At 33.2% G+C, this 26,708-nt stretch overlaps 2 protein-coding genes across 3 annotated transcripts in view; one reads left to right on the forward strand and one right to left on the reverse strand.

Moving 5' to 3' along the window:
* The first annotated feature begins 872 nt into the window (after positions 1-872).
* LOC130900384 (glutamine-dependent NAD(+) synthetase) lies at positions 873-13,700 on the forward strand. The gene is made up of 11 exons (XM_057810934.1): positions 873-2,027; positions 2,085-2,340; positions 2,498-2,606; positions 2,658-2,944; positions 4,194-4,397; positions 5,273-5,423; positions 5,485-5,653; positions 7,246-7,572; positions 9,030-9,305; positions 11,569-11,716; positions 12,700-13,700. The coding sequence occupies exons 1-11, from the start codon at positions 1,882-1,884 to the stop codon at positions 12,811-12,813; spliced, it is 2,187 nt and encodes a 728-aa protein (XP_057666917.1). The 5' UTR covers positions 873-1,881; the 3' UTR covers positions 12,814-13,700.
* A 2,073-nt stretch (positions 13,701-15,773) lies between these two features.
* Positions 15,774-26,708, reverse strand: part of LOC130901532 (transcriptional regulator ovo-like) — a 45,884-nt gene continuing 34,949 nt past the window's right edge. The window contains exons 6-9 of one of the 2 annotated variants that reach the window (XM_057812983.1): positions 25,688-25,949; positions 23,971-24,280; positions 20,685-20,968; positions 15,774-20,423 (exon numbers count right to left, since the gene is read on the reverse strand). In XM_057812983.1, coding sequence (XP_057668966.1) covers positions 20,391-20,423; positions 20,685-20,968; positions 23,971-24,280; positions 25,688-25,949 — 889 coding nt within the window. In that variant the 3' untranslated portion in view covers positions 15,774-20,390. Of the gene's footprint in view, positions 20,424-20,684; positions 20,969-23,970; positions 24,281-25,615; positions 25,950-26,708 lie in introns of both variants that reach the window. The other variant, XM_057812982.1, reaches the window with a different exon arrangement.

The following is a 26,708-nucleotide window of genomic DNA, read 5'->3' on the forward strand; positions in this document are numbered from 1 at the left end:
TTAATTCCGTATTTCTTAGATCTTTTGATATGTTTATGTTTCTAAATCGTCGTGATTTTAGGTCTCTTTTTTCTGTTTTTTTTTTAATAATTTGACGTTTAGACTTAACTTCAGTTTTTATAAAGACTAAAATTAAGTATTTATAAAGACTGAAGTTAAGTCGAAACGTCAAATTATTGAAAAAACTAATTTTAAAACAGAAAAAACCTAAAATCAAGAACATTTAGAAACATTAACAAAAAGATTGTTTCCTTCTTTAATGTGAGTTTAAATTTGCATGGACTACGATGCTCCAGTGGCTGCACCTGCTCTATCTGCAGGCCAGTAAAGCTTCACGCAAAAAATAATTTCCGCCATTTCCATTTTCAAAATTTTTTTCGCAGTGCGCACAACATGGAATGGACTTTCCAAAGCTTGGAAAATAGTCGTTAAATATTTATTATATACTGCAAACTATAAAAACCATCTTCGAATAACGAAGATACATTTTGATACTTTTCTAAATTGTATGACACCCCGTATTATAAAAAAGGGATACCCTAATGAGAGGTGCGATAACACCTAAATTTAAATTGGAACTGACATTATTTAAACCTTAACTTTTGGTTTAAACTACAAATATCGTTTTATAGATAGCGTTTATTAATAAACTTCGGCTTAAACTTCAAAATAACACGAATCGGAGACTTCGATCCTAACTTTTCGGTCTGTGGGTGGTTTAAACTTCAGTTTAAGACGAATCGGAGGATTTCGTGGTCTGTGGGTGGTTTAAACTCCAGTTTAACACGAATCGGAGGATCCAAACCTAGCTCCGCGGTCTGTGGGTGGTTTAAACTCCAGTTTAACACGAATCGGAGGATCCAAACCTAACTCCGCGGTCTGGGGGTGGTTTAAACTTCAGTTTAACACGAATCGGAGGATTTCGTGGTCTTGGGGTAGTTTAAACTTCAGTTTAACACGAATCGGAGGATCCGGACCTAGCTTTGTCAAATTGTTTACATTTTTACAATATTATGAATGGTTTCGGTAGAATGATTGCAAGATTTGCAATTTATTTTTGATAAACTCGACGTTAATGATTAAGGAAGTATTAACATTGTGGACATGCCGAGAAAATAAAAAGTTATTAGTTGTAGAGCAAATCTTAATAAATTCATTGTAGTTCTATCAAAAATATAACCGTTTTTGAAATTTTTGTCATTAAAGTCCCTTGCCAACTCCTAGCAATTTTTTCCATTTCCTTCCAAGTTACCTTATCGTTTATTTTGGCTTCGAATGTTTCTTTATATTTCTTCACCATGTTGACAAAAAGCACCACTTTATAAAAATAACATGATTTTTTGGGTTTTTCTTTAATTTGTATTTTTAAAACTTTCTTGGGTAATTTAACTCTAAAACAAATCTCGGAAAATATTTAGTTATATTTCTCTTTGTTGCTTAACTGTGACCTGTAAAATAAATAAATCTTGTTTATTCTTGGTTTAAACTAAAGTTCAACCCTTAGCTTAGTTTAATCTCCAGTTCAACTCTAGGTTATGTTGCAGCTTATTCTTTCGCTTCATTGCAATATTTATATCGTGTTCTGATGACCATTTTTGTTTGACCATAATAAACTCTATGATCCACAATCAAGTTGACGTTAACACTTGTTAATTTAATTTCCTGCCGCGCCGGTTTTCAGTGGCGTCACGGAATCCATAGATGTGTGGACTCTCTTCTACCTAAACGAATCTGTGATTTGCAAGCTCTTTATGTAAGGTTATGTTGTTGAATTTTGTTTTGATTTGGATTAATTTCGTTTTATCTTGGTAATCTCAGTTTGTATAATCGATAAAATATTTTTTGTGAAGTGTTACGTAAAGTTAAGTAATAAGTATAAAAATGGGCAGAAGGGTAACAGTTGCGGCCTCAACTTTAAATCAATGGGCATTAGATTTCGAAGGAAATCTCGATCGTATTTTACAATCTATTTTAGAGGCTAAAGAACTAGGAGCGACATTTAGAACAGGACCAGAATTAGAAATAAGGTAGGAATAACAAACAATGTACTGAAGTCTATACATTTATAAATGTATTTGTTCAAGTGGATACAGTTGTGAGGACCATTTCTATGAAAGTGATACGTTTCTTCATTCGTGGGAAGTATTACATGAACTTTTAAACGCACCATTGTGCAAAGACATTCTCATTGATGTCGGTATGCCAATAATGCATAAAAACGTTTCTTATAACTGTAGAGTTATATTTTTAAATAAAAAAATTTTGCTTATCAAGCCCAAAAAAATTCTCTGTGATAGTGGAAATTATAGAGAAAGTAGATGGTTCGCCAGCTGGAAGAAGGTAGTACTTATTTATTTTCGCTCTATTTTTATCTAGAAGTCTTTTGTTATAAAAAAATTTAATCACGATATCACTTAAAGTTATTGAAATTATAAAAATTGAATTTTTGAAGAATATGGCTTTTCTGTAATAAAATTGGTTTTGAATATTATTTTAGACCAGATGTACGGAAGATTTCTATCTTCCCAGAATGATTACAAATATTACGGGTCAACGAATTGTACCAATTGGTGATGCAGTAATTTCCACATTGGACACTTGTATAGGTATAACAAAACTTATAAAAAAAATTCATCTATACTGTAGTTTCTTTTGAGGTTTTGAAATATGTGAAGAACTATGGTGTTCTAGTAGTTCTCACATTCCCATGTCTCTTGATGGTGTTGAAATAATATGTAACGGTTCTGGTAGCCACACTGAATTGAGGAAAGGTTATGTGATAGCGGATCTGGTTAAAAGCGCTACTATGAAATGCGGGGGTTGTTACATTTATAGCAATTTGAGAGGATGTGATGGACAGAGAGTTTATTTCGAGGGTGTATCATGCATTTCACTCAATGGGAAGTTATTGAGTAGAGCGAAACAATTCTCACTTAGCGAAGTTGTAAGTTTTTATAAATTAATTGGTACATGTTGATATATATAAATAAATTCACGAATTTTAACCCTTACTTGACATACTTGGGGGTCTGTTGAACCCCTCGCCAAAAAACTTTTACTAATCCTCAATTTCTTAATATTTTTATTTGAAAATGTTCAGTGTGTTATTTAGAGATCGAATGCATAATAATACATTGTAATCAAGATTAGAACAAATTAACTAAACAACATACAAATTTGTGTTATTAAATTTGCCACTTTTTACTACATGAGTAGAAAAATAAAAAATGGAATGACCACGACTTGATCCTGGGACCTACCGCTTCGTATTCTAGCCATTACACTAAGGAGACCTTAATAATATGTTTTTTTACGCACTACTGCTTAAATTACGTACTAATGAGTAGAGTTAAAGTTTCACGCGCTCAAAAGTGTGTGTAAAGTACGTATTTTTCGCACATAAGTGCCCTCTACACACGAATTGCATATAATATTTTTTCTACTAGCAATAATTTTATCAAAATAGAGAAATTTAATGGTATCAGCGCGATTTAAACCTGGGATCTTCGTTCTTTTCGGCACGCATAACAATAATCATTGACTTAAATCTGGGACCTACCGCAGTCAGCGTCATACTCAGTTATTACACCACGGAGACCTTAATAATACGTTTTTTACGCACTACTGCTTAAATTCTGATTCATTACGCACTAGTGAGTAAAGTTTTGAATTTTACACACTTAAAAATGCGTCTAAAGTACGTATTTTACGCACGTAAATGGCCTCTACACACGAATTGCATACAATATCTTTTCTACTAGTGAAAATTTTATCAAAATAGAAAAATTTAATGGTATCAGCGCGATTTAAACCTGGGACCTTTATTCTCTTCAGCACACATAAAAATAATTATTGACTTGAAGCTGGGACCTTCCGAATCTCAACCTCGTACTCGAGTCACTAAGTCACGGAGACCTTAATAATACGTTTTTTTACGCACTACTAGTTAAATTATGTTTCTTTACGTACTAGTGAGTAAAATTGAAGTTTTACTAACTCGAAAGTGTGTAAAGTACATAATTTAATCACGGAAGTAGAAACAATATTTTCTATAATGTGTATAAAATTATGATTAATCTTTTCATCGAAAAAGTGTCGGTTGTTTACCGTAAATAATTTTTTTGGTTCTTTTCTGGTAAAATTGTCAAAACATTTGATTTCTTGATTATTTTCCTTTCGATATTTTTTTATAGGAAGTTATTGCTTCTACTATAGACCTAGAAGATATTAGATCGTATAGGAACAATCAAAGATCTAATGCTAATTTAGCTTCTTCTAGCTCTAGTTATCCTAGAATAGTCGTAGATTATTCTCTATCATCGGAATACGATGTTATACTTCCAATTGCACAACCGATTGTTTGGAATTTTCTTCAACCGGAAGAGGAAATTGCTCAGGTAAATGTAAAAGAAGAAAATTTATACGATGTACGAATAAAGTGCGTTTTGTTCATATTTTCATTATTTATACCACACATTTGTTTATTTTCAATTTGTTTTATCTAATCTTGAGTTTATTTTGAAAGTTTTCAATTAACTTTAAAGATTTGCGGATAATTATCTATAGGGCAACCTCGATTCCCCCATCGAAGAGCCGTTGACGTTTGTGAGAGAGCACATTCCTTTCTTTCAAAAAACTCCAAGGGCCCAGCAAGAGTAAGGACTATGATAAGTCCTCCTGTTCCCCCCTCCTGGGCTCTGGAACCCACTACCCCCAATGTATCGGTTTCAACCGATGTGGAAGCTCTGACCGGTGCTTTTGACAATTCCCGGCTCAAACGGTGGTGCGGAGAGAATATGAGAAAGAAGACCAGAGCTACCAACATGGTTCATTGCTTCAAGGCATCGTACTCTAAGGTTGCCTCGATCTCCGACCCTCCTCCACATAAAGCATCCAACCTGGAGGCTCAAATAAAGCCTGTTAAGAGACCAAGAACCCCATAAAACAACGAGTAGGTTCCAAAAGCTGTAAAACTGCACCCACAATCCTTGAACCTCGTTTCATTCTTTACCTTCAACATCCAATTTTTCGACTGAACCAAGACTACTACCAGGTGCAAAATCGTTTCTCTATTGGTCTCCTAAACCCCCGGATTTGTGTCCAATTGGATATTAATTTGTGGAAGGTTAAGACATTTACATGGTCTTTCCGAATATCTGATGACTCTTCGACGGGGAATGTGGAGGTTTGAATCATTCGTATTAATGGTGACCAGATTATTTTAATCAATTCGAAAAAAAAATGTATTAGTTACTATTTATTTGCTACATAGGGACCTGCGTGTTGGTTATGGGATTATCTCAGGAGATCTGGACAAGGTGGTTTCTTTTTGCCATTAAGCGGTGGTGTCGATTCTTCCAGTTCTGCCGTGATCGTTTATTCCATGTGTAATCTTATAATGGAAGCTATTCATCAAGGAGGAGGTAATCACTTTTACCGCAGGATAAACCGCGAAAAAATTTTTTTCATTATCGAAATTTTTAGATCAAAAAGTATTATCAGACTTACGACGAATATTGGCAAGTCCTGAATATACCCCTGAAAATGCGCAAGAATTATGCAATAAACTATTAGTTACTTGTTACATGGGAAGTGAAAATTCATCTAAAGAAACAAAGATAAGAGCTGATACTTTGGCGACATCTATAGGAAGGTGAATACTAGACATACAATACCTCAAACAACTCATTTTTTTGTTGTTGTGTGTCAATGCTCATCCACACTGTTTAAGTGGACTTGATTGATAGTTTTAAAGGTTCGATTAGGTTTGGTTGACTGGTGCATGAATGGTTCTAAGGTTTATTTTTGGTTTACCGAAGTTTTAACGATCAGTATTTAAGCTGAAGCTCTAAAGCTACCTTTCATTTTTGTTTTACTCAGGTTTGGTTGACTGGTACCCAGCTACAGTTGTTTAATCAATGTTTGACTAAAAACTCTGTTCGCTTTTGGTTTGATGAGGTATGATTGGACTAGAATGCAGGCTACTATTTTCTATCAAATCTCAACTACTCCGATTCGATTGACTCGTGAATGAGTAGTTCTAAGGCTACGGTTATTTTTTGGTTCACTGATGCTTGGTTGACTATTCTTGTAGCTACAGTTATGCAATCAATAATCCATTACTGTGATGTGGTTAACTAGTGTATGAATAGATTTTATAGTTTAGTGAAGCTAAATCGACCAAGCTAAAGTTCAACTACTCTGATTTGGTTAACTGGTGCATGGATGGTTCTAAGGCTACGGTTTATTTTTAGTTTACTGGAGCTTCATTGATCAGTATCCAAACTAAGGTTGTTAGCTGATAAGCTCGCTAAAGCGGAGCACACAAGCCTTCCGTGTGACTTGAACCCTTCGTGGTATCAGCTACAGAACAATAGAAAAACTGTTGGAAAAGAAGATAGGATAGGAGCAAAATCAAATATTTGGACAACCTACAAGGGCTGAGACTCTTCTGGGAAACTATAACCAGTGAAGATCTGGTGAATGTATCAATCTAAGAATACTAACAGGAGCTCTATCGGGGCACTGTTTGACTTGTAATTGTCTAAAAGTATTGTTCGTTAGGGTCTGGTGGACTAGTGCACAGTCTATGACTTTTCAGTCAATGTTTGACTACTCTGATTCGATTAACCGATACATGAATGGTTTTAAGTTTTCTGATGTTAAACTTTTCTCATTTAGTTGGATAGTGTATGAATGGATTCTAAAGCTACAGTTTATTTTTGGCTTACTGAATTTTCATCGACCAGAACCCAAGTTTGAGAAGTAACTCAATTAATTGTAAGGGTACGGTTCGTTTTTGATTCGCCATGGATTGATTGACTATCATCCAATAATTGAATCAAAGTTCAACTATAATACTTTGATTTAATGGTTCATGAATGGGCTCTAAAGCTTCGAATAGAACTCAAAATAAGATTGCTCAGTCGAAGTTGAACTACTTTGAGTTGGTTTGAGTATTAGTCGGCTCAAAGGATATGGTTGATTTTTGCTTTGCCATAGCTAAACTGAGCAGTACCTAAGGTACAGTTCACTGGTGAATTAATGGTTCTAAAACCTTTTTTGCTTTTCTGTTAAATGATTGGCCTGTTGTTAACTCAAAGCTCAACTACTCCAATTTAGTTGCTCTAAGTCCGTGGTTCGTTTTTGTTTCCTTGGGGCTGAATCAGTACTCAAACTACAGTTATCCAAGTATGTACTGTAAAATTTTTTCTTTTTTTTAAAAAAAATTACGTTTTATTGTAGTTATCATATGAGTATTACAATAGATAGAGCCGTTTCATCTTGCATAGAGATATTTACTCATGTAACTAACATGATCCCAAAGTTTTCTGTAAACGGTGGTTGCCCGAGACAAAATCTCGCATTGCAAAACATCCAAGCCAGAATTCGCATGGTACTTTCTTATCTGTTCGCTCAATTGATGCTTTGGACGAGAGGGCGACCTGGAGGACTTCTGGTTTTAGGTAGTGCTAATGTTGACGAATCTCTTAGAGGTTATATGACGAAATACGATTGCTCCAGTGCTGATATCAACCCCATAGGTGGTATTTCAAAAACGGATTTGAAGCGGTAAGTATTCTTCGTTTATTGAACTTTAAATATTATACATTTTAATTTATTGAATGCGAAGATCTTTCAATTTAAGAAATTTCCAGTGGAAAATATACTTCTAAATTTATATTCAAAGTTGGCGCCAAAATGTTCGCCATTCATCATGTCGTCTGCTTGTGAGGTTATGTTTTAGTATAAGAAATGAAGGTTTTCACATTTACAGGGAATTAATTGGAAAAATCCAAATTATATTGGGGGAAATTAAATTCTAAACGTTGGTACCATGTAGCATCGATCTTACGTGATATTTTGTTATTAATCTTGTCGCCTTTCTACCTTTTCAGGTGTAATTTATCTGGGCTCCTTTTTTCGCAGTTTCTTCTATTCATTTCTATTCCTTTGTTTCATTTCCTGCCTGTCATCTTTATTTCTCCTCTCCACCTCCTCTTCGGTGTCTCTTTTTTGTTTTTGTTAACTGGTGCTCAATATATCTTTTAATCGTTCTCCTTCTCCCTTCTCCAAAACCCTTTCTCGATTTTGTTTTCTTTTTTTACTTCGGAGTAGTACCAACATCTCATTCCAATGAAACCTTATATTTAAGGTGTGCTGGAGACTGATCAATCGAGAAAAGAGGGTTCTAGGTCCTTAGCTCGAGGGTATTTTAGACTTAGAGTGTAGGGACGAGACCTATACGCAACGTGGGAACCACGAATCCAGTGAATCTTGTCTTAAGTACATGAAAATCGCATCTACGTAACCTAACTTAACCCAAACCAAACCTTGTCTGAATCTGACACATCCCTGATGGATGAGGGAGCTCGGGTCAGATTCAAATGCATCTTTCAGCGTTTTAACAGCTTCCAGGATAAACACACAAACTCAAGAAGCTGATCGGGAAAAACGTGCCTTGGTAGTTGATTCTACAGGCTTGTATTTCTTTAAAGAAAAGGAGTCCCGATGAATTGACATTCTTGGCGTCTGTAGGCGAACTCGGTGCTGGTAAGCCACGTCAGAGTCGGGCCTGTGATCCTTTTTCTACGTTCTAAGCTATCCATGCTTTTGGTCAACTCTGGATCGCTTATAAGTTGAATTGTTCTCTTCTGTATTGAGTCGAGTATCCTTCGAAGCCGAGTTCCAAATTTGCGAGTAATACTCTCATCCCAATGTGTTCGCGATGACATTGGATTATTAACTGACCTATTGCGGCTAATAAAAACTCATTTATATACTTTAATCATATCTAGAATGTGCGAAATCTCTGATTTGCCTTAAACAAATGAAAAGTCTTTCTTACAAATTGATTCTATAAAAATGGCCATAACACATTGTAAAGACCGGCTTCAAGGTCTACGTCAGTGGACGAACGAGCTCATAACAATTAGAATATGAAGAATTTGAACTTTGCAATTAATTTATTTTGTTCGCCAGAATGAGAAAGATGAATCAGAAATTCTGATCGTTTTTTGATGCCTTAGATTTATGAATTACGCCAAAAGCGAATTCAAACTTCCGATTTTGAAAGAAATCATTAATGCCCCACCTACTGCCGAATTGGAGCCTTTGAAACAAGGTACTATTACTCAAACTGACGAACAAGATATGGGTATGACTTACGAAGAATTGAGCCAATATGGTAGATTGAGGAAAATCGAAAGTTGCGGACCTTATTCTATGTATTGTAAATTAATTCACACTTGGTCTGAAAAGCATACTCCTAAACAAGTAGCAGAGAAAGTTAAACATTTTTTTAGGTAAGTTTATGCTTTAGAGGATCAAATTAATAGTGTTGTAAAGTGTTGAAAGCGAAAAAAATCTTCGTGATTTTTAATGTAAAGGGTTCGGCAACGAAACGGGACGATTTGGAGTGGAGTTTGCGGCGTACGGTGAAATGGCAGGGAAGACAGTCACTGCCGGGATCCGACTGGATTGTCATTTAGTCTAAGTTGGACGCGTGAGCATTGCGATTACGCAATTAAGGCTCTTATAGGTAAACAACCTCGAGCAAACTGGATCGACGTCTAGAAAAAGAGTTGGTAGTGCCAGTATAACGATTCGAACCCCTGAAAATATCGAACGTGTTCGACAAGTAGTGTTAAGTCCACGCCTTCAAATAAGTGACAGATTGTTGAGAAGGATACTCCATCAACATCTTCGATATCACCCTTATAAAATCCAGGTTGTTAAATCTCAGTGATTATCAACGGCGTCACAGAATTTGTGAGGTTATGCTTACCAGTGACAATATGGTGTGCAATGTCGGCAAAAGGAATCATAGGTCAACACACCTCTGAACTTCATCGGTTTCCAGTTAATGAAAACACACTTTTTCAACAAGACTGTGCAATTTCTGGAAACGGGGATATCGCCGGCCCCCTCGGTCTCCCGAACTTACTATCTGCGACTTATTTTTATGGGATTATCTAAAAACGAAAGTGTTTGGAACTGATCTAATCAAAACAATCCTCAAACAACGAATTCGTGACGAGTTTGCAGCAAATCTGTTGATAAGCTGCGAAGAGTTAAGCAGAACTTTCGACTCGACTTCATGAATGTTATGGTGTCTACGGAGGACATTTGGCAGGTGTAGTTTTCAAAAAAATGGTTACTCTTTCATTTACCATTAATCCATTAATAATTGCGAGAAAAAAAATATTTTTTCAACAATAAAATTATTTACGAAATCTTCTCGTTTCTTTGCCGAACTCTGTACATATTATTGTACATTTTTTGAGGTATGCCAAAAAAATCCAAATGAAAAACATTCATCTATAAGCCGGAAAAAATTGGTGTTGCGGTGAACATTTTTATTCGTTACCGCATCATTTGAAACAAAAAAATTGATAAGCATTTTAAAGTTTTTGCAGCACTTGAAAGTAAAAAAAATAGGATTTTAGGTAAAAAAAATCTCGGTTCATTTGTTATTGAAAAAATGAAAAACAAAAAAAACCTCTTCCTGATTACCCGTTGATTTATGTGAAGAGCTAATGTTTAAATTTTCTAAAGAATTGGTTGATTATATTTTGAGTTCTAATATTCACAAATTGCAAAAATGACTTTTTGGGAAAATCGATTTTTTATACGTGAAAATTCGACATAATTTGATCTGGTAGCGTACGTAATAGAAAAACATCTTTGGCAGCTAGAGACATCTCGCATCCTGAATTTTCTAAAACGAGTGGAAGTAATAGATTAGCTTTGAACATTCAGTATTCCCAGAGCCCTAAAATACATTCTGTATTACGTTTTTTATCAAATTTTATTTAATATTACGAGAAGTACCTGGCCCAACAGGAATTTTGGAAAAAAATATATCCGAGGGGACTAAATAGACATATTCTATTCGCCAGATTTAGTCCCATGAGGAAATAATTCATTAATTTTTGCCATTGTAATAACGGATGTATGAGCTTATGCATTGTCTTGATGAAACAACACATTCTTCTTAAACAAATGGGGCTGTTTTTCCTTGATTTCTTCGCTCAAACGTTGCAATAAGTTCGCTGCTGATAGTTTGTCCTTTTCAAAATATTCAATGAAAATTATCTGCAGATGGAACGGTCTTTTCGGATGCCACTTTGGAGCCGGTTCTCCCTTTTCATTCCATTGTTTGAAACATCTCCACGACAAGCAAACACGGCATCCATCTTGTGCAATTTTCAGGTAATATGCGATGTATCGCATTTTTTGAAATGCCTATCATGTCTGCTAGCTCGCGCACTTTCAGTCGACCATCATCCAGTGCCGCTTCGCGGATCTTCCTCATTTGATCGATCACTGCAATGCTTTTGTATTGATTGGGCTAAAGCCTTTCCAATAAAAATATTGTATCTCATAACGATGTATACAAATTCACTGAAAACGTTCGTTATTAATGGCTGTCAAACAAATTCTAAACAACATGGCGTCTTTAAACTTCAAGTAACTACCGCCATCTCTGGATCAGGTCAGGTACTTCTGGGATCATTCTCGTATAAAATAAAACGTTAAATTTTTCTTTATTTATTTCTTAACCAGGTGTTATGCGATAAATAGACATAAGATGACAGTAATCACACCATCTTATCACGCTGAATCCTACAGCCCGGAAGATAACAGATTTGATTTACGACCATTTTTATACAGGGCGAATTGGTCATGGCAGTTTCGCGCCATCGATAAACACGTTAGTAATTGTTTCATTTTTTAACTTGCTGGTAATTATTATGGAAGGTAGAGAGAGAAAGGAATGAAAAAGGATCCGTCTAAATGTATTAAGTAAAGATGGCGCCACGTTAGCATCTGGGTAAATATTGTTTACACCCTGGAGAACTTTTCACTCATTTGGACAATACAAGTTGTTGAAATTTTCAATGAGAACTATGGATGTTAAATTTTTTCAACCTTCATCTACATTTCTAGATCCATACCATACCCTTTGTCTACATCAGCGCCATTCTGGAAGGTTTTCTTCTTCTCCTCTAGAACTCGTTATGTCCTTTCGAGTATGAGGATTTTAGTTCTCTTCATTTATTTGCTGTATTATTACCACCATTCTTCTTTCCAGTTTAATCCTCGTTCTTTCAATATTTAACCTTATCCCACGATTTTCTTGATCCATCTCTTTGTTCGAACAGATCCTTCTTCGTTTCCTCTATACAGTGACCACACCATCGATCTAATGATGGCATTTGAGTGGTACCCGATGAGTCCATTGGCAAAAATCTTAAGTAATTAAATAAAAACGCGGCCCGTTTACTTCTTTCTCTTTCCTAGAACCCTTCATGCTCTTTCGACTATTAGACTATTGGAATTTTAATTTTCATTCTCCTTTCCTCTAGTCTTTCTGATCCTTTGCTATTTCATTCATCTGCTGTATTATTTTCTTCGACTTTACTTCTCTCTACCCCCCAAAGTAAATCATCATCCGATTTCAAAGATTTTTTAAATTTAATAACTTTTTTTCAAAGTTTCAAGATTTGAAACACCGCGATTCTCGAAAGCAAGGAAATATATTACAAATAGTACACTTTGGTGTTTAGTTTTGCCACAATCCCACTACGAAAACGCTTACGAGATATTTAAAAAAAATCATTGAAATCAGATGATTTTATGATTTGTTACAGCCGGGAGTTAGCATAAAATTACTGAACATTAAATATTTTTCAGGTCGAATACACCAATAACATTAAGAGGGCGAACTCCTCCGAGTCTTCTAATAGTTTAAAATCCAAAAAAAGTAACGATGCTTTCGGTAAAATTCGAACCGGAGTTACTGTTTAAACAGTTAAATTAAGTTTTAATTTTATCTATCCACAGTTTTTTTCACCTATATTGCCTCCACGTGCCTCTATTACATATTTCATAAGACATATCATGATCTTTTAGAGCCATATTGTCGTCACAACATATCACCTGGTGATCAGTCACCAGATGTCATGACTGCCACCAGTATAACGAAAATTACCCCAATCACTAGGATCTGATAAGCAAATTGCTTCACGGTTATGAGTAAAGAGATTAAATCTCTGTGGTTCGTCATGGCTTAAAAACGCCTGGACGGGATGATCTGTGCTTCAAGTCGAGAGTCTCTCTCTCTTGGGGAGCTTCTCCTACGACAGAAGTGCAATTATAGAGAAAAATTCGGGGGAAGGATTAGCAGTGAAACTTCGATCCTACCTAATATGATAAAACAAAAGATATAACATCGAAAAAAGTCAAGCTTATATGATGCCGAGACACCGATGTTACCAAGTTCATTTCCAGGAACGTTTTTGTTTCTGCATATGTGGCTCCATCTTATTTTCGTCCGGCTTCACTTTCACGTCCCTAATATAACAGTCAGATCGTCCTAATACTCAACGAACATCTTTTACATGTTGTCGTACGCTCAGTACCATTGTTGCCATTTCAATTGTCATGTTCGACGTAATACAACACTTGCTGTAACTTGATTCATAAAACGTAGATAAGGAAAAGAAAAAATGTTGTGTGCGCATCCTTTCGTTAGCGAAAGGATTTTAGAAGGTGGCTTTGTTAACCTTATATTCTAACTTAGGGGAATTACATAATTAGAAGAAGATTTAAGCTTATCCGATGGAATCACTTCACTGTGGAAAGACTTTATTTTAATTGTAAATAAAAATAACAATAAACAATATAATTTAAAAGTGTGTTCATTTAATCAGACTCATTTTGTTTTTGTCCTTTGTTCTGCCTTTCTCCAAAAATCCTCCTTAGTACCTTCCTTTCCCACTTTTGTCTTTGTTTTCTTCTTTTTTATTCGTGATCCAGCACTCTCTACCATATAAAACCGTTAGTTGTATAATTGTCTTGTAAAAGCGTAACTCAGCGGCTCTTGAAATATCTTTTGATCTCTTAATTGTGCTCCAAACGTTTTGTCAGTATTTTCCTGCTTTCACCTCCTAGTTATTCGAACTCCAGGACATTAAATTGGTTGGAGTTAATCGGATCCCTTCCCGTCTCCATATATTTTGTTCATTCGTGGGTAGTTCTCAATCTGTTTCTGCGTTTTCGTGGAGTAGGAACGCATCATCGATATTATGGAGAATAACGAAGAAAAAAACCAACCATACAAAAAGACTACCATAAACGAACAAAGAGAAAGAGAAATAATATCACGGCGCGTCTGAATGGCTCATAGGATGTATCCGGAAGGAAAGGACGGTCTTGGGTTTCTCATAGTATTCCATATAATAATCGCCAGCGGATCACAAAGACCTGGAGGAGTGAATCTCGATAAAAGAACCTGTAACCCATGCTGCTAGCCATCGTGGTTACAGGATGAATGCCTACACGTTATTCAGTCAAGAACGTTGCCATTAGGATACCTGGCGAACTCCCAAAGTACTCTGCAAAAGAGAGATAAGGTCGCACTACCTCTCTGGATATTCACTCGTCCCAATTCGGGAGAACTATCATGGATGAAGAACGTACACCAGACAAATTAAGGACGCTGAAGAGATTTTCAGAAGAAAGAAGCAAGGACGAGACGGATGAGACAAGAGATGACGAATTTACACCAAAACAAAGGAAGCTGAAGAAACTCTCAGAAGGAAATCGGAGAATTTGGTGCACAAATGAAGGCAAAAAAAGGAGGAGACGGAAGAAACAAGAGATGATGAGCTTAAACCAAAACAAATGAGGCTAAAGAGACTCTTAGAAGGAAAGTCAGAGAATTTGATACGGGAAAGAAGGCAAAACAAAGGAGCAAGGAGGGGACGGAAGAGACAAGAGATGATGAGCTTAAACCAAAACAAAGGAGGCTGAAGAGACTCTTAGAAGGAAAGTCAGATAATTTGATACGGGAAAGAAGGCAAAGGAAAGGAGCAAGAAGGAGACGGAAGAGACAAGAAATGATGAGCTTAAAACAAAACAAAGGAGGCTGAAGAGACTCTTAGAAGGAAAGTCAGAAAATTTGATACGGGAAAGAAGACAAAAGAAAAGAGCAAGGAGGAGACGGAAGAGACCAGAGATGATTAGCTTAAACCAAAACAAAGGAAAGACTGATTATACTTTCAGAGAGTCAGAAAATTTGGAGTACAAACGAAGGCAAAAGAAAGGAGATAGATGAGATACAGAGAAGAAGAATAAGGGTTTTGGAGAAAGAATCGAAGGTAGTTATAGACGCGGAAAGCACGTTTCAAGCGCGAACGGAAAAGGAAGCAAAACTAGAAGAGGACAAACTCTTACTCGTGGTTCTTTTCTATTGCTGCGAAAGGCCAACGGGAAAAGATAATATTGAAATATCACCAACGGTAGACGGCGTCGTCAAACGGCAACTATGAATATTTTTAATTTTGTAACAGTAAACGGAAAGTCAAGTTTATGAATCGGCCTTTATCAACATTCGATTAGAAACGAATCAGATCTTATCATTATTTTAAAATTCGTTTTATACCAATAAATATAAAATTTCATCTGATGTTAACACTGACCTTGAAATTCTTTATAGATTTAATTTTACAATTCGTTCGTACATTTTTTTGATTTCAATAATATGCATTATTTAATTTGCGATTAATTATTTCCTGACTATATTTTTAGTATGACTAGTATTTTATGTCATCGCTTCGAATCTAGTAACTTTTCTAGTGATTTCTAGGGATTCAGGTTTCCTAAAATGGAATTCTACTAAACGTTTTACGAGAGTTAATTCTTCAAGTTGGTAACTCGTTTTCTCTCCTATTACATGTAGATGTTCGTTGAAATAAAAAAAATAATCAATATGAATATAATTTATTGTATAACAACATTAGGAAAATTACATAATATTTTGTTCTACAATGAGTAATAACTGAGAATGAACTGATAAATATTAAGTAATGTGATAGAGTTAAAGCTAATTTTTAAATAAAATAAATTCTCGATGGATCTAACTCAGTTCAATAGTGTTAAGTACAAAAATATACATTGAAGGAAACGTGAATACTGTAACGTAAGAAGAAAAACATATAAATAATATTAAAATTCATCTCGATATTTCTAGGTACACTGGCAAACAAATTAAATAGTTCACACTAACACAAAATTCAACTATACGATGAACAAATAGGTACTTAAAAAAATCATAATAATATTTATTATGTACAAACAACACTCACTCCAAAAAAATAACAAATTCGCATTCTAACAAAACATCTAAAAGTATTGCATAATTTGTTCGTTGTAATAGTAAAATAAATCACAACAATTTCATTTCGTTTTATCAAAATGTGTGAAAATATTCTGCAGCACCATAGTTTTATCGTATATCTATGAAGCACCAGAATTTATATAATGGAACGCGTTAAAGTTCAGAAAAATTCCATCACCCCCTGGTATTTTATCAAAATGAAAAAAGCCAATCGAAAATGTATCAAACTTCGTATAAAAATGCTTATATCATAACAAATAATTAACTAAACACTTTATAATAGTTAAAATACACCAGCTAGGAGTTAACTGAACTAAAAATCGACATCCGTGCAAACGGATTGCCTCATAATCTCTTAAACCACAATTACAACAGAATTAATGACACGAACATACCCTAACCTAACATACCCTGTGATTGCGGAACGGAGTGCTCCAATCAACAAATCGACGCATGTGTCACTGAATTAAATAAATACGCTGCCATCATACCAAATAATTAATCAAACACATTATAAAAGATAAAATACATCAGCTAGTGGTTAGCTGAACAAAAAATCGACACTCGTGCAATTGCAATGCCTCATAATCTCTTAAATCACAACAGAATTAATCACACGAACATACTTTTGGGTATGAAAGTGTCAAACATCACATCGTTCAATTTGTATTTCGATGTTCAGTGTACTATTAGGGTGCATTCCACTAAGCACTCACGACCATTGTTTACGAGGCGTTTTTGAGATAAATACTAACGAATAGCAAAACAGAAAAAATAAAGTGAAAGCCTCATGTTATAATTTGTAAATTATTGAATGTTTTTTCGAGTATTTAACTGATTTATATTGAAGTAAAAGTGAAATAGCTTCTGTGACGATGGTGAAATATTCGTGACTTTTCAGTTAAATTCAAATTAAAAACTTTCGACAAATTGAATGTCAATGTCAAAAAAAAATAGTTTCCGTTTTCGTGAAATCAATATTCAAACGGTAAGTCCATTATTGTTTTTTTGTGTTTGACCAGGTACGAGGTAGGTAACTCCAGCACCTTCCCCCAAATTTCAATGGATTTTTCATTTGTTGAGAACTCAGGAGCAGGAAGACTCTTCGCAAACATATCGGCAAGTTGATGATGACTTGAAACGTGTTCCAGCTTGATCTTTTCATTCATGATTCCATAAGAAAAGACAGATACCAAAAGTCTATTTAATCTCTTACTTGACCTCAGCTCATACACAGAACTCAACCTCGCTCGAATATCTTTAGCCGTTTCACAGGAATACGTGAGAGTTCCTCATTGGTAGCGTTCAGCGTATTCACCAAAAAGAACTGAGCAAACGAGTCCTTGGTTTCGAATTCATCCTTATTAGAGCAGTCAATGTTAACTTTCCGTTAACTACATCCAAAACCTTTTGATACTTCAGCAGTAAGGTGATTTGCCTTTTCCAACGCGACCAGTTGCTTTGATACCTCTGGAGCCTTGAAATCAAATGATCCTAACGTGCTCATGATCAACTATCACACAGTCACACACCAGTTCACAAAACAAACTTGATTAAGACACGTCCGTGTGTTCAGTCGACTGTTTGTTATATAAACACTCATAAGCACGTACAAGTCATTTTTAGCATATCTGCCACTACAAACTACACAACTACACAAAGTGAGGTTATGATTTTGACATTCACATTATGACAGTTTCTCAACAAGTTAAACTATGTTTGACATTTATGAAAGTCTAGAGCGCGCATGCTCGCGTTCTTTCTTTTAACTGCTTTAAAACCGCTCCATGTGAACATGGTGGGCCACAAAAAATACGTCAAAGTGCTGATTAGCTCTCTACGTATTTCAATAGTCGCGACGCACGTCCATTCCGCAATTTCTGATTGAGTCTTTAGCTGTATAATGCTCGGACTGTTATAAAGTTTAATGTAGCTCTGATTTGCTGGTATAATAACAATCCGTGGCATCTATGCTTAGCGGATTTAACTCCATAGGAATATGTTATATATGATAACTTCAAGGATGCAGTGCTAATACGCAGAATCCTAGAAGTTGACACTACAAAAACTTTCCTTATTCATTCAGTATTTCAGGAACAAACTAAATTGACAATGATAAATTTCCAGCTGAATTCGGCATTCGTTTTTTTGGGGTATTAAGTCGAAAATAACTTGTGCAGTTGACATCTTCAGTAGTCGCTTGCAGTCAATAAACAATTTCTGAAGATGCCAAACGTAGAAGTTGACGAAATGTCAGGTAGATCAAGAAACATACCTTGATTAAAGTTTTGGACATTTTTCAATGAACCTCCAATATTACAGATTAATTTTTATGTTTACCTGTATTTTGTACTGAAAAATAATTTTTTTGGTTTCAATCAACTTTATTGAGTTTGATCTTAGAACTAAGGTCAATTTAACGAAGTGTATGTTTCACGTGATATTTAAAGGTCGTTAAAAAATAATAAAATGATGTGGCTTTTTTTATTTTAAAATATTAATCAATTCTTCGAGAGGGTATATAACTAAAAAATAATATTTACAAAATAATTGGGACTATAATATTACTAAATTTGAAAATGGGATTTCAAAGTATTTTCAACTGATTGAACACAGTATAGGTCGACCAAAATAGATTCAGAATTGATTGCGCACTAATAATCTTTCTTTGAACAGTGCGTGAAGGTTCATAACACTTCCGACAATTTGCAGTACAGTAGTTTCAATATTTCTTCAGTGTATCTATTACTAGCACTATTTCTAAGATTCAATTAATTATTCCTTTCGTAAGTCTATCATTATTTTCAATACCTTTTAAAAGGAAAGTAAAAGTTTTAAATTGTGCAGTTATGAAAAATCTTTCACATTTCACGCAAAAAGAAGACATTAATGAAAAACCCGTCATATGTTTTTCAAAAGAAGAAGTTTTGTTGAGTTGAAAATGATGGTAGGAGGTAAACCTGTTTTCAATCCTTCAAAAAAGGTGCCTGATTAGAAAAATGATGTGGGAAAAACGTACCTTTCAAAATGTTTTAAATTTGAAATGTCCTCCGAAAATTGAACGCGACTTTCGGAAACTGTGATCTAAATCTCGTTCTAGGTTTCACCCGTATATTTTTATGTCTGTAACTCTGTAACTGACTTTTTAACCTCGAGTTTGGCCCAACTTTGAGCGATAAGATTTAATTTAAAATTCGCACATTTGCCAATGCAATAATTCGATCAAAATATTTGATTTTCTTGATTAGATTTGCCAGTAATCATAAATTTCGTTTTGTGTTTCGTATGACAAGAGCGCGCAGTTCCAAACTTATAAAATCGAGATGCAACCATCAACATCTCTGTATGTATTAAAGACAGGTTTAAAATTTCAAAAAATACAGTTTAAAAATAACGAGAAACACGCTTTTAGCATAAATCAAACTAAAAACTAAAAAAAAAAACCTTAGCATAGGAATAAAATTCTATTTTAGAGACACGTAACGTATTTATGTTTCAGTCAACTAAGAATAATGGAAAGTGAAAAATTTGGACTCAGATCTATTAGCTACAAAACGCAAAATTAGTTTAAAAATGTTATAGAAAGCACCGCGTGCTTTTATAAGTTCGCGACGTCTTCCATATTTTTTATAAATCGTTTGATGTTTTTTAATTTAGTAGCAGGCGGTTTATTTACAGTATTTCTTCTAAATAATTGCTGGAAAGTCTTATTTATTTGTTTCTTTTTATTCTAGAACTTTGTAAAATTTTATTTTGGTATATAAATGATTTATGTAAACGCAGTTAGTTAGTTTTAAATAAATAGTCGTGGTAAAACGAACGAATTAGTGAAAGTAATCGTGAAAATTATTTAAGTGAATTATTATAAATAGTGTATAGTGTGTAAATAAATACGAAAAACGTTAAATTATTATTGAATTGCATCTTTTTGCATTTTTTATTAGTGCACATCCAATTTTCTAGCTGTTCTAATCGACTAGATTCAAATGTATTTATAGAAACTTTTTTCCAAATTCTAACACCGCTCCAATATTTAACATTTTTTTTATAAACTAAAACTAACTTAAAATTAAAAAAAAACCCAGTTCCTTCCACCAGATTGCACAAAAAACCCGATTTTTATTTATAGTCTCCGTCTTACATGCAAAGAATATGTGACGACTTTGCATTATGGGAATTGAATATCAACGACGGACAGACAATGTCAGACTTGACTCCTTGTTCTACTTTCCATTTCCTGTAGGATAACCTTCCAGTTATCAAAAATGTAGATATGAAAAATTGTTTGATTTTTTTGTTTTTAATGAAAAAATATGTATTATCACAGAAGAGATTCAACAGTATCCAATGTAAACAAGAAGAGAATTTTTGTTTGAGAGACTACTTCTACATTGGACGGATAGATTGAAAATATACAGGAATCGTGCAGATAAGTCAATGAATTTGAAATTTGTTTTCGGATTGCACGAAACTAAGAAATTTAATTTTAGGTACGTACTTGTAACAGCATGTTTGCAAAATTGGAGTTCGTGAATTTAAAATGCCTTTTATCGTAAAACTTGAGCAAAGCGGGACTGTAAGGATGTTTTTCTTTGAGATGAAGATAATGAACTTCTGGTTCATTTGTCGTATGACCGCATTCTTCGCATACATAAACTTTTGTTCGGCGTTCTTTATATGCGTATTGGTGTTGTACTCCGTGTACTTTAAGGCAGTGAGATTCGAGAGAACACCGCTGTGTAAATGATTTCTCACAAAGGCTGCATTTGTAAGGTCGGACACCTGTAAAAAAATTAATTATTTATAATATTAACAAACAAATCGTAATTTATTTAATGATAAAATTGTGAGGAAACGGAATTTCTGAGTTTTCCGGATGTTTTTGATAACCTTCCAAACCTTTTTTGAAAATTAAGCAATATCGTCAATATTCTATAATGTTCTGGGAAATCCCAAGAACTTTTTGAAATCTTGAAACCTTTTTAGATTACTTTATGAATTTCTAACAATTTCTTCTTGTTTTATTTACTTCTTGGATCTTTTTTTGAGAAATTACAAAATTTATTCTAAAGATTCAATGACTTTTTCATTATTCCAAGGAATTTTAGACGATTTTCCGGATGTTTTGAAAGTTTGAAGCCTTCTTGGATTACTTTGTGAATTTTCAACAATTTCTTCTTGTTTTATTTACTTCTTGGATCTTTTTTTGAGAAATTATAAAATTTATTCTAAAAATTCAATGACTTTTTCATTATTTCAGGGAATTTTAGACGATTTTCCGGATGTTTTGAAAGTTTGAAGCCTTCTTGGATTACTTTGTGAATTTTCAACAATTACTTTTTGTTTTATTTACTTCTTCGATCTTTTTTTGAGAAATTACAAAATTTATTCTAAAAATTCAATGACTTTTTCATTATTCCAAGGAATTTTAGACGATTTTCCGGATGTTTTGAAAGTTTGAAGCCTTCTTGGATTACTTTGTGAATTTTCAACAATTTCTTCTTGTTTTATTTACTTCTTGGATCTTTTTTTGAGAAATTATAAAATTTATTCTAAAAATTCAATGACTTTTTCATTATTTCAGGGAATTTTAGACGATTTTCCGGATGTTTTGAAAGTTTGAAGCCTTCTTGGATTACTTTGTGAATTTTCAACAATTACTTTTTGTTTTATTTACTTCTTCGATCTTTTTTTGAGAAATTACAAAATTTATTCTAAAAATTCAATGACTTTTTCATTATTCCAAGGAATTTTAGACGATTTTCCGGATGTTTTGAAAGTTTGAAGCCTTCTTGGATTACTTTGTGAATTTTCAACAATTTCTTCTTGTTTTATTTACTTCTTGGATCTTTTTTTGAGAAATTATAAAATTTATTCTAAAAATTCAATGACTTTTTCATTATTTCAGGGAATATTAGACGATTTTCCGGATGTTTTGAAAGTTTGAAGCCTTCTTGGATTACTTTGTGAATTTCCAACAATTTCTTCTTGTTTTATTTACTTCTTCGATCTTTTTTTGAGAAATTACAAAATTTATTCTAAAGATTCAATGACTTTTTCATTATTCCAAGGAATTTTAGACGATTTTCCGGATGTTTTGAAAGTTTGAAGCCTTCTTGGATTACTTTGTGAATTTTCAAAAATTACTTTTTGTTTTATTTACTTCTTCGATCTTTTTTTGAAAAATTATAAAATTTATTCTAAAAATTCAATGACTTTTTCATTATTTCAGGGAATATTAGACGATTTTCCGGATGTTTTGAAAGTTTGAAGCCTTCTTGGATTACTTTGTGAATTTCCAACAATTTCTTCTTGTTTTATTTACTTCTTCGATCTTTTTTTGAGAAATTACAAAATTTATTCTAAAGATTCAATGACTTTTTCATTATTCCAAGGAATTTTAGACGATTTTCCGGATGTTTTGAAAGTTTGAAGCCTTCTTGGATTACTTTGTGAATTTTCAAAAATTACTTTTTGTTTTATTTACTTCTTCGATCTTTTTTTGAAAAATTATAAAATTTATTCTAAAGATTCAATGACTTTTTCATTATTCCAAGGAATTTTAGACGATTTTCCGGATGTTTTGAAAGTTTGAAGCCTTCTTGGATTACTTTGTGAATTTTCAACAATTACTTTTTGTTTTATTTACTTATTCGATCTTTTTTTTGAAAAATTACAAACTTATTCTAAAGATTCAATGACTTTTTCATTATTTCAGGGAATTTTAGACGATTTTCCGGATGTTTTGAAAGGTTGAAACCTTTTTAGATTACTTTGTGAATTGATCTTTTTTTGAGAAATTAGATGATTTATGGAAAATCTATTCTAATTTTTTCATTCTTTGGGGGAAATTTGAGCGATTTTTGAACGATTGATAATTTTCTGATCCTTTCTTTGGAAAATAAGCAATATCATAAATATTCTATAACGTCCTGAGAGATCCCAAGAATTTTTTGAAAGAACAATTTTTTCATATTGTTCATATCTTAAATCTTTTTTCGAGAAATTAGAAAATTTTCTGGATTTTTGATAATTTTCTGAACCTTTCTTTGAAAATTAAGCAGCATCGTCAATATTCTATTACGTTCTGAGAAATGTGAATGTTCGAATCATTTTTGGATCTTTCTGTGAATTTCGAAACATTTTCATGTGTTTTATCTTGGATCTTGTACCTTTTCGAGAAATTCGTACAATTTTTTGAATATCTACTATTTTCTTAAAATTTACAAATATTTTAAAGGTTTAATAACTCTTTGGGTCTTTCTGGGATTTTTGAATGATTTTTCAGACACTCGATAATTTTCAAAACGCTTCTGGAAAATCTGAACAATTTTTTGTATCTTTCTGGAAATTTCGAATGACTTCCTTAAAATTTTAAGACATTCTTCGAAACTCTAATAAATGTATGAGTATTTCTGAGAGATTGAAATATTTCTTTAGAATTTAGTAACTCGAAATTATTAAGCTGTTTATATCATTTTCTTAGAAATTTGAGAAAGTTTTCAAAATATTCATAATCTTCTGGGTATTTTTGAAATATTTGCGAAGATTTTGCACTTTGTTTGATAATTTATAATTTTTGAAGTATTTTCTCAAAAATTAACCGACAGTTTTCAGTATTATTTAAAGAAGTTATAACGAAAAAAAGAATCGCCGTAACAAATACAAAAATTGTTGAACAAACTGGTAGATTCTATTCTGCGACATCTCATACATTAACTGAAGGCTAGTCACGTAAAAAAATTATAACGAAGTATGTAATCAATTGTATACATCGTACTTACCTGTATGAGTTCTCGTATGCCGTTTCAGATCGAAAGTATCGTTAAATCCTTTACCGCAAAACGTACACAAATACCTTTTGACGTCGGAATGGCACTTCATGTGCCTATTTAATAAACGTTGAAGAGCAAAAGACTTATTGCATATCCTACAAGCGAAGCTTGTTTGGCCATCTTCTGTCGTGATTGATCCTACTTTGGTTTTATCATCAGTTCTCGAATTGCTTCGTACCGTATCCTGACTCGCCAGAGGATTTTTGATGCCGTGACCTCCATTTACGAATTCTAATTGCACTTCTGACGGCAACCCCAACTATAAAAATTAAATAAATTTGCCGTTTGTAGAGAAAAATTTGATCTAAAATACCAAATTTATGTTGTGAAAATCACTCAGCTCTTACAAGTAAATTAACACTAAAAATTACAAAAAAAAACAAACAAATTTCAATCATTTTTTGTTTAATTAGTTAAACTAGAACTTGTTTGAAGTGAGTGGTTTTGTGGGTTCAGTTTTCAAGGAATGAAAATGTCCACAAAAACTAAAATTATTTATATAATGTGTCCCCGGATAGGTCAAAAATTCTGTTTTCATTTTTTAGTTAAAAATTATTTTCTAATACAAGTATTTGGAAACTTTCGAAAAAAGTTTTAGTCTCTATCATAAACTGCCTATTATGTAGGAAATATAACAAAACATTATTGAGATAAGTTATTTAAAATGGAAATACAAAACTTTATAATCATTAGTTAACTATATTTTTATTTGTTTATTCCACAATCAAATATTTGTAACAAAGAAAAACAAAGTTGTATCCACAACAATATTTATCTTTTAAAATGAACTACTGCATCAGATTGTTTCTAAATACAATGTTAACATCAAAGGAAAAAGGTTTTGATCACGTGAATGAGTGTGGTATGATGGCCTGCCAAATTCCCAGACCTTACAGAAATTTTTTTATATAGGGAAGAGTAAAAAAAATAGTTTATCAATTCCGAATGATAGTGAAATATAAAAAAAATAACTCGCGAGATTTTTACCCTATTCTTATTTAATTATCACTTACTAGTAGAAAGTCAGTGGTAATTAGCGAAGTAATAATAATTTTTGATGTATACCTCATTTTTTTCGAAATATTTGATTTAAGGAACTAAACCTACAAAAAAAATTTGTAATCAAGAATTTTTTATTTCTTACAAAAGTCCACCTATCCAGATCACCTTGTATAATAACGTTAGTAAAAAATGTTTCAGTTCAATATTTTAGTTTCCCTGATTTTCACACTATATTTAAAGTTTGGCAACGTTGTTTAAATATGACTCGCAAGTTTGTCGTAAATCAATATAATTTGAAATCTAGAAATAAAGTAAACAAATAAGCATAAATAATCAAATGTTTATTGCAAAAATCAAATTTTCATAATTCTAAAACTGAACCCAAGGAAAGCAACGTTTTTGATTCTTTGGCTGTATCAAAATTTGATAATGTATATTACATATCTTACATCCCTGATAGTTGGCTAATAAAGAACGAAATTATTGAAATAAAATGAAATAGATTTCGTTTTTTTTTATATAAGAATCGAATTTTCAACTATCAGGTTGTACATAAAAAAGTTTTTTTGCCTAAAATCAAACCCATGCTTACCCTATGCAACACATTAACCCTTGCTCCTAAAGAGGGAGCTTCGCTGCTAGTACTATCTCTCCTTCGACTCACATTAGCTGGTGGACTTATCGGACTTCCATCTCCATGTGGTCCGTCCAAAGAACAGCTCGCAGCTCCGGGCGAAGGCAAACTCATAGTTGTAGGAGAATCCAGATCCAAACCGCTCCCGTTGAATGATAGAGAGGGAGATAACATTTGTTGTTGATGGAGTTGAAGAGAGTTTTCATGGAGAGGAGATTGATAAGGAGGCAAAGTATCTTGGTATATTTTAGAAAAATGACTATGAGGAAATGAGCTTCTGCTTTCGTAATTCCTGTAAAAAAAAAAATCGTTCCTCATATGATAATTTATGACAGACAAATTTTTTATTTGATCTTTCGTGATAACTCCTAAGGTATTAATAATCTACATACCTCTAATGAGCTTTCTAATTATAGCATTAAGGTTTTCTTAAACCACGAAAGTTGTTTTATAATATTTTGATCTAACAAACAAACGTTTTTTTTTCCATAAATATTTATTTTTCATCACGATTTACTTTCAAATAATAATCTTTGTGTTTTTCCTCAGAAACTTAAAAAAACTCACGAAAAACCAAAGTGGTAATGAGCTATCGGGTGGTACTCTTTTGGAATAAGCCTTTGCTAGGTATCTAGACAGTATGAAATGGAAAGGAACTCTAAAGCGAAGGATGCTGAAGAAATAATTACAATTCTACTAGAAAAAATAAGATCATTGGACATTGATTAAGACTCCAGAAATGGGGAATGATAACGAACAACTAATGTAAAGATTATAATGGAGAAGAAAGTACGATCGAGCATATTCCCTACCAGTACTCTGTGTTAACTGAAAAACGACGTCAATTAGTATTGGACAACGTTAAGAACTCGACAAATTTTCCAATTTGTGTGAAATATAATTCGAGTGAAATACGATCAATATAGGTTAAGATTTTCTGTATGTACATAACCTAACTTATGCAGTATATTATTTATCTCAAAAAGCAAGTCATTTATTTTATAGAAAATTATACTAAACTCATGTTTTCAAGGTAAAGCTGAATTCATCT

The sequence above is a fragment of the Diorhabda carinulata genome, chromosome X (assembly GCF_026250575.1).
Source record: "Diorhabda carinulata isolate Delta chromosome X, icDioCari1.1, whole genome shotgun sequence".
NCBI lineage: Eukaryota > Metazoa > Arthropoda > Insecta > Coleoptera > Chrysomelidae > Diorhabda > Diorhabda carinulata.

Bases quoted from the DNA above. Each gene is read 5' to 3' on its own strand.
- LOC130900384 (XM_057810934.1), top strand. From the start codon at position 1,882: ATGGGCAGAAGGGTAACAGTTGCGGCCTCAACTTTAAATCAATGGGCA. The intron at 4,398-5,272 runs GTAAATGTAAAA...TTTGCTACATAG, and splicing joins CGGAAGAGGAAATTGCTCAG to GGACCTGCGTGTTGGTTATG. The intron at 9,306-11,568 runs GTAAGTTTATGC...TTTCTTAACCAG, and splicing joins AAAGTTAAACATTTTTTTAG to GTGTTATGCGATAAATAGAC.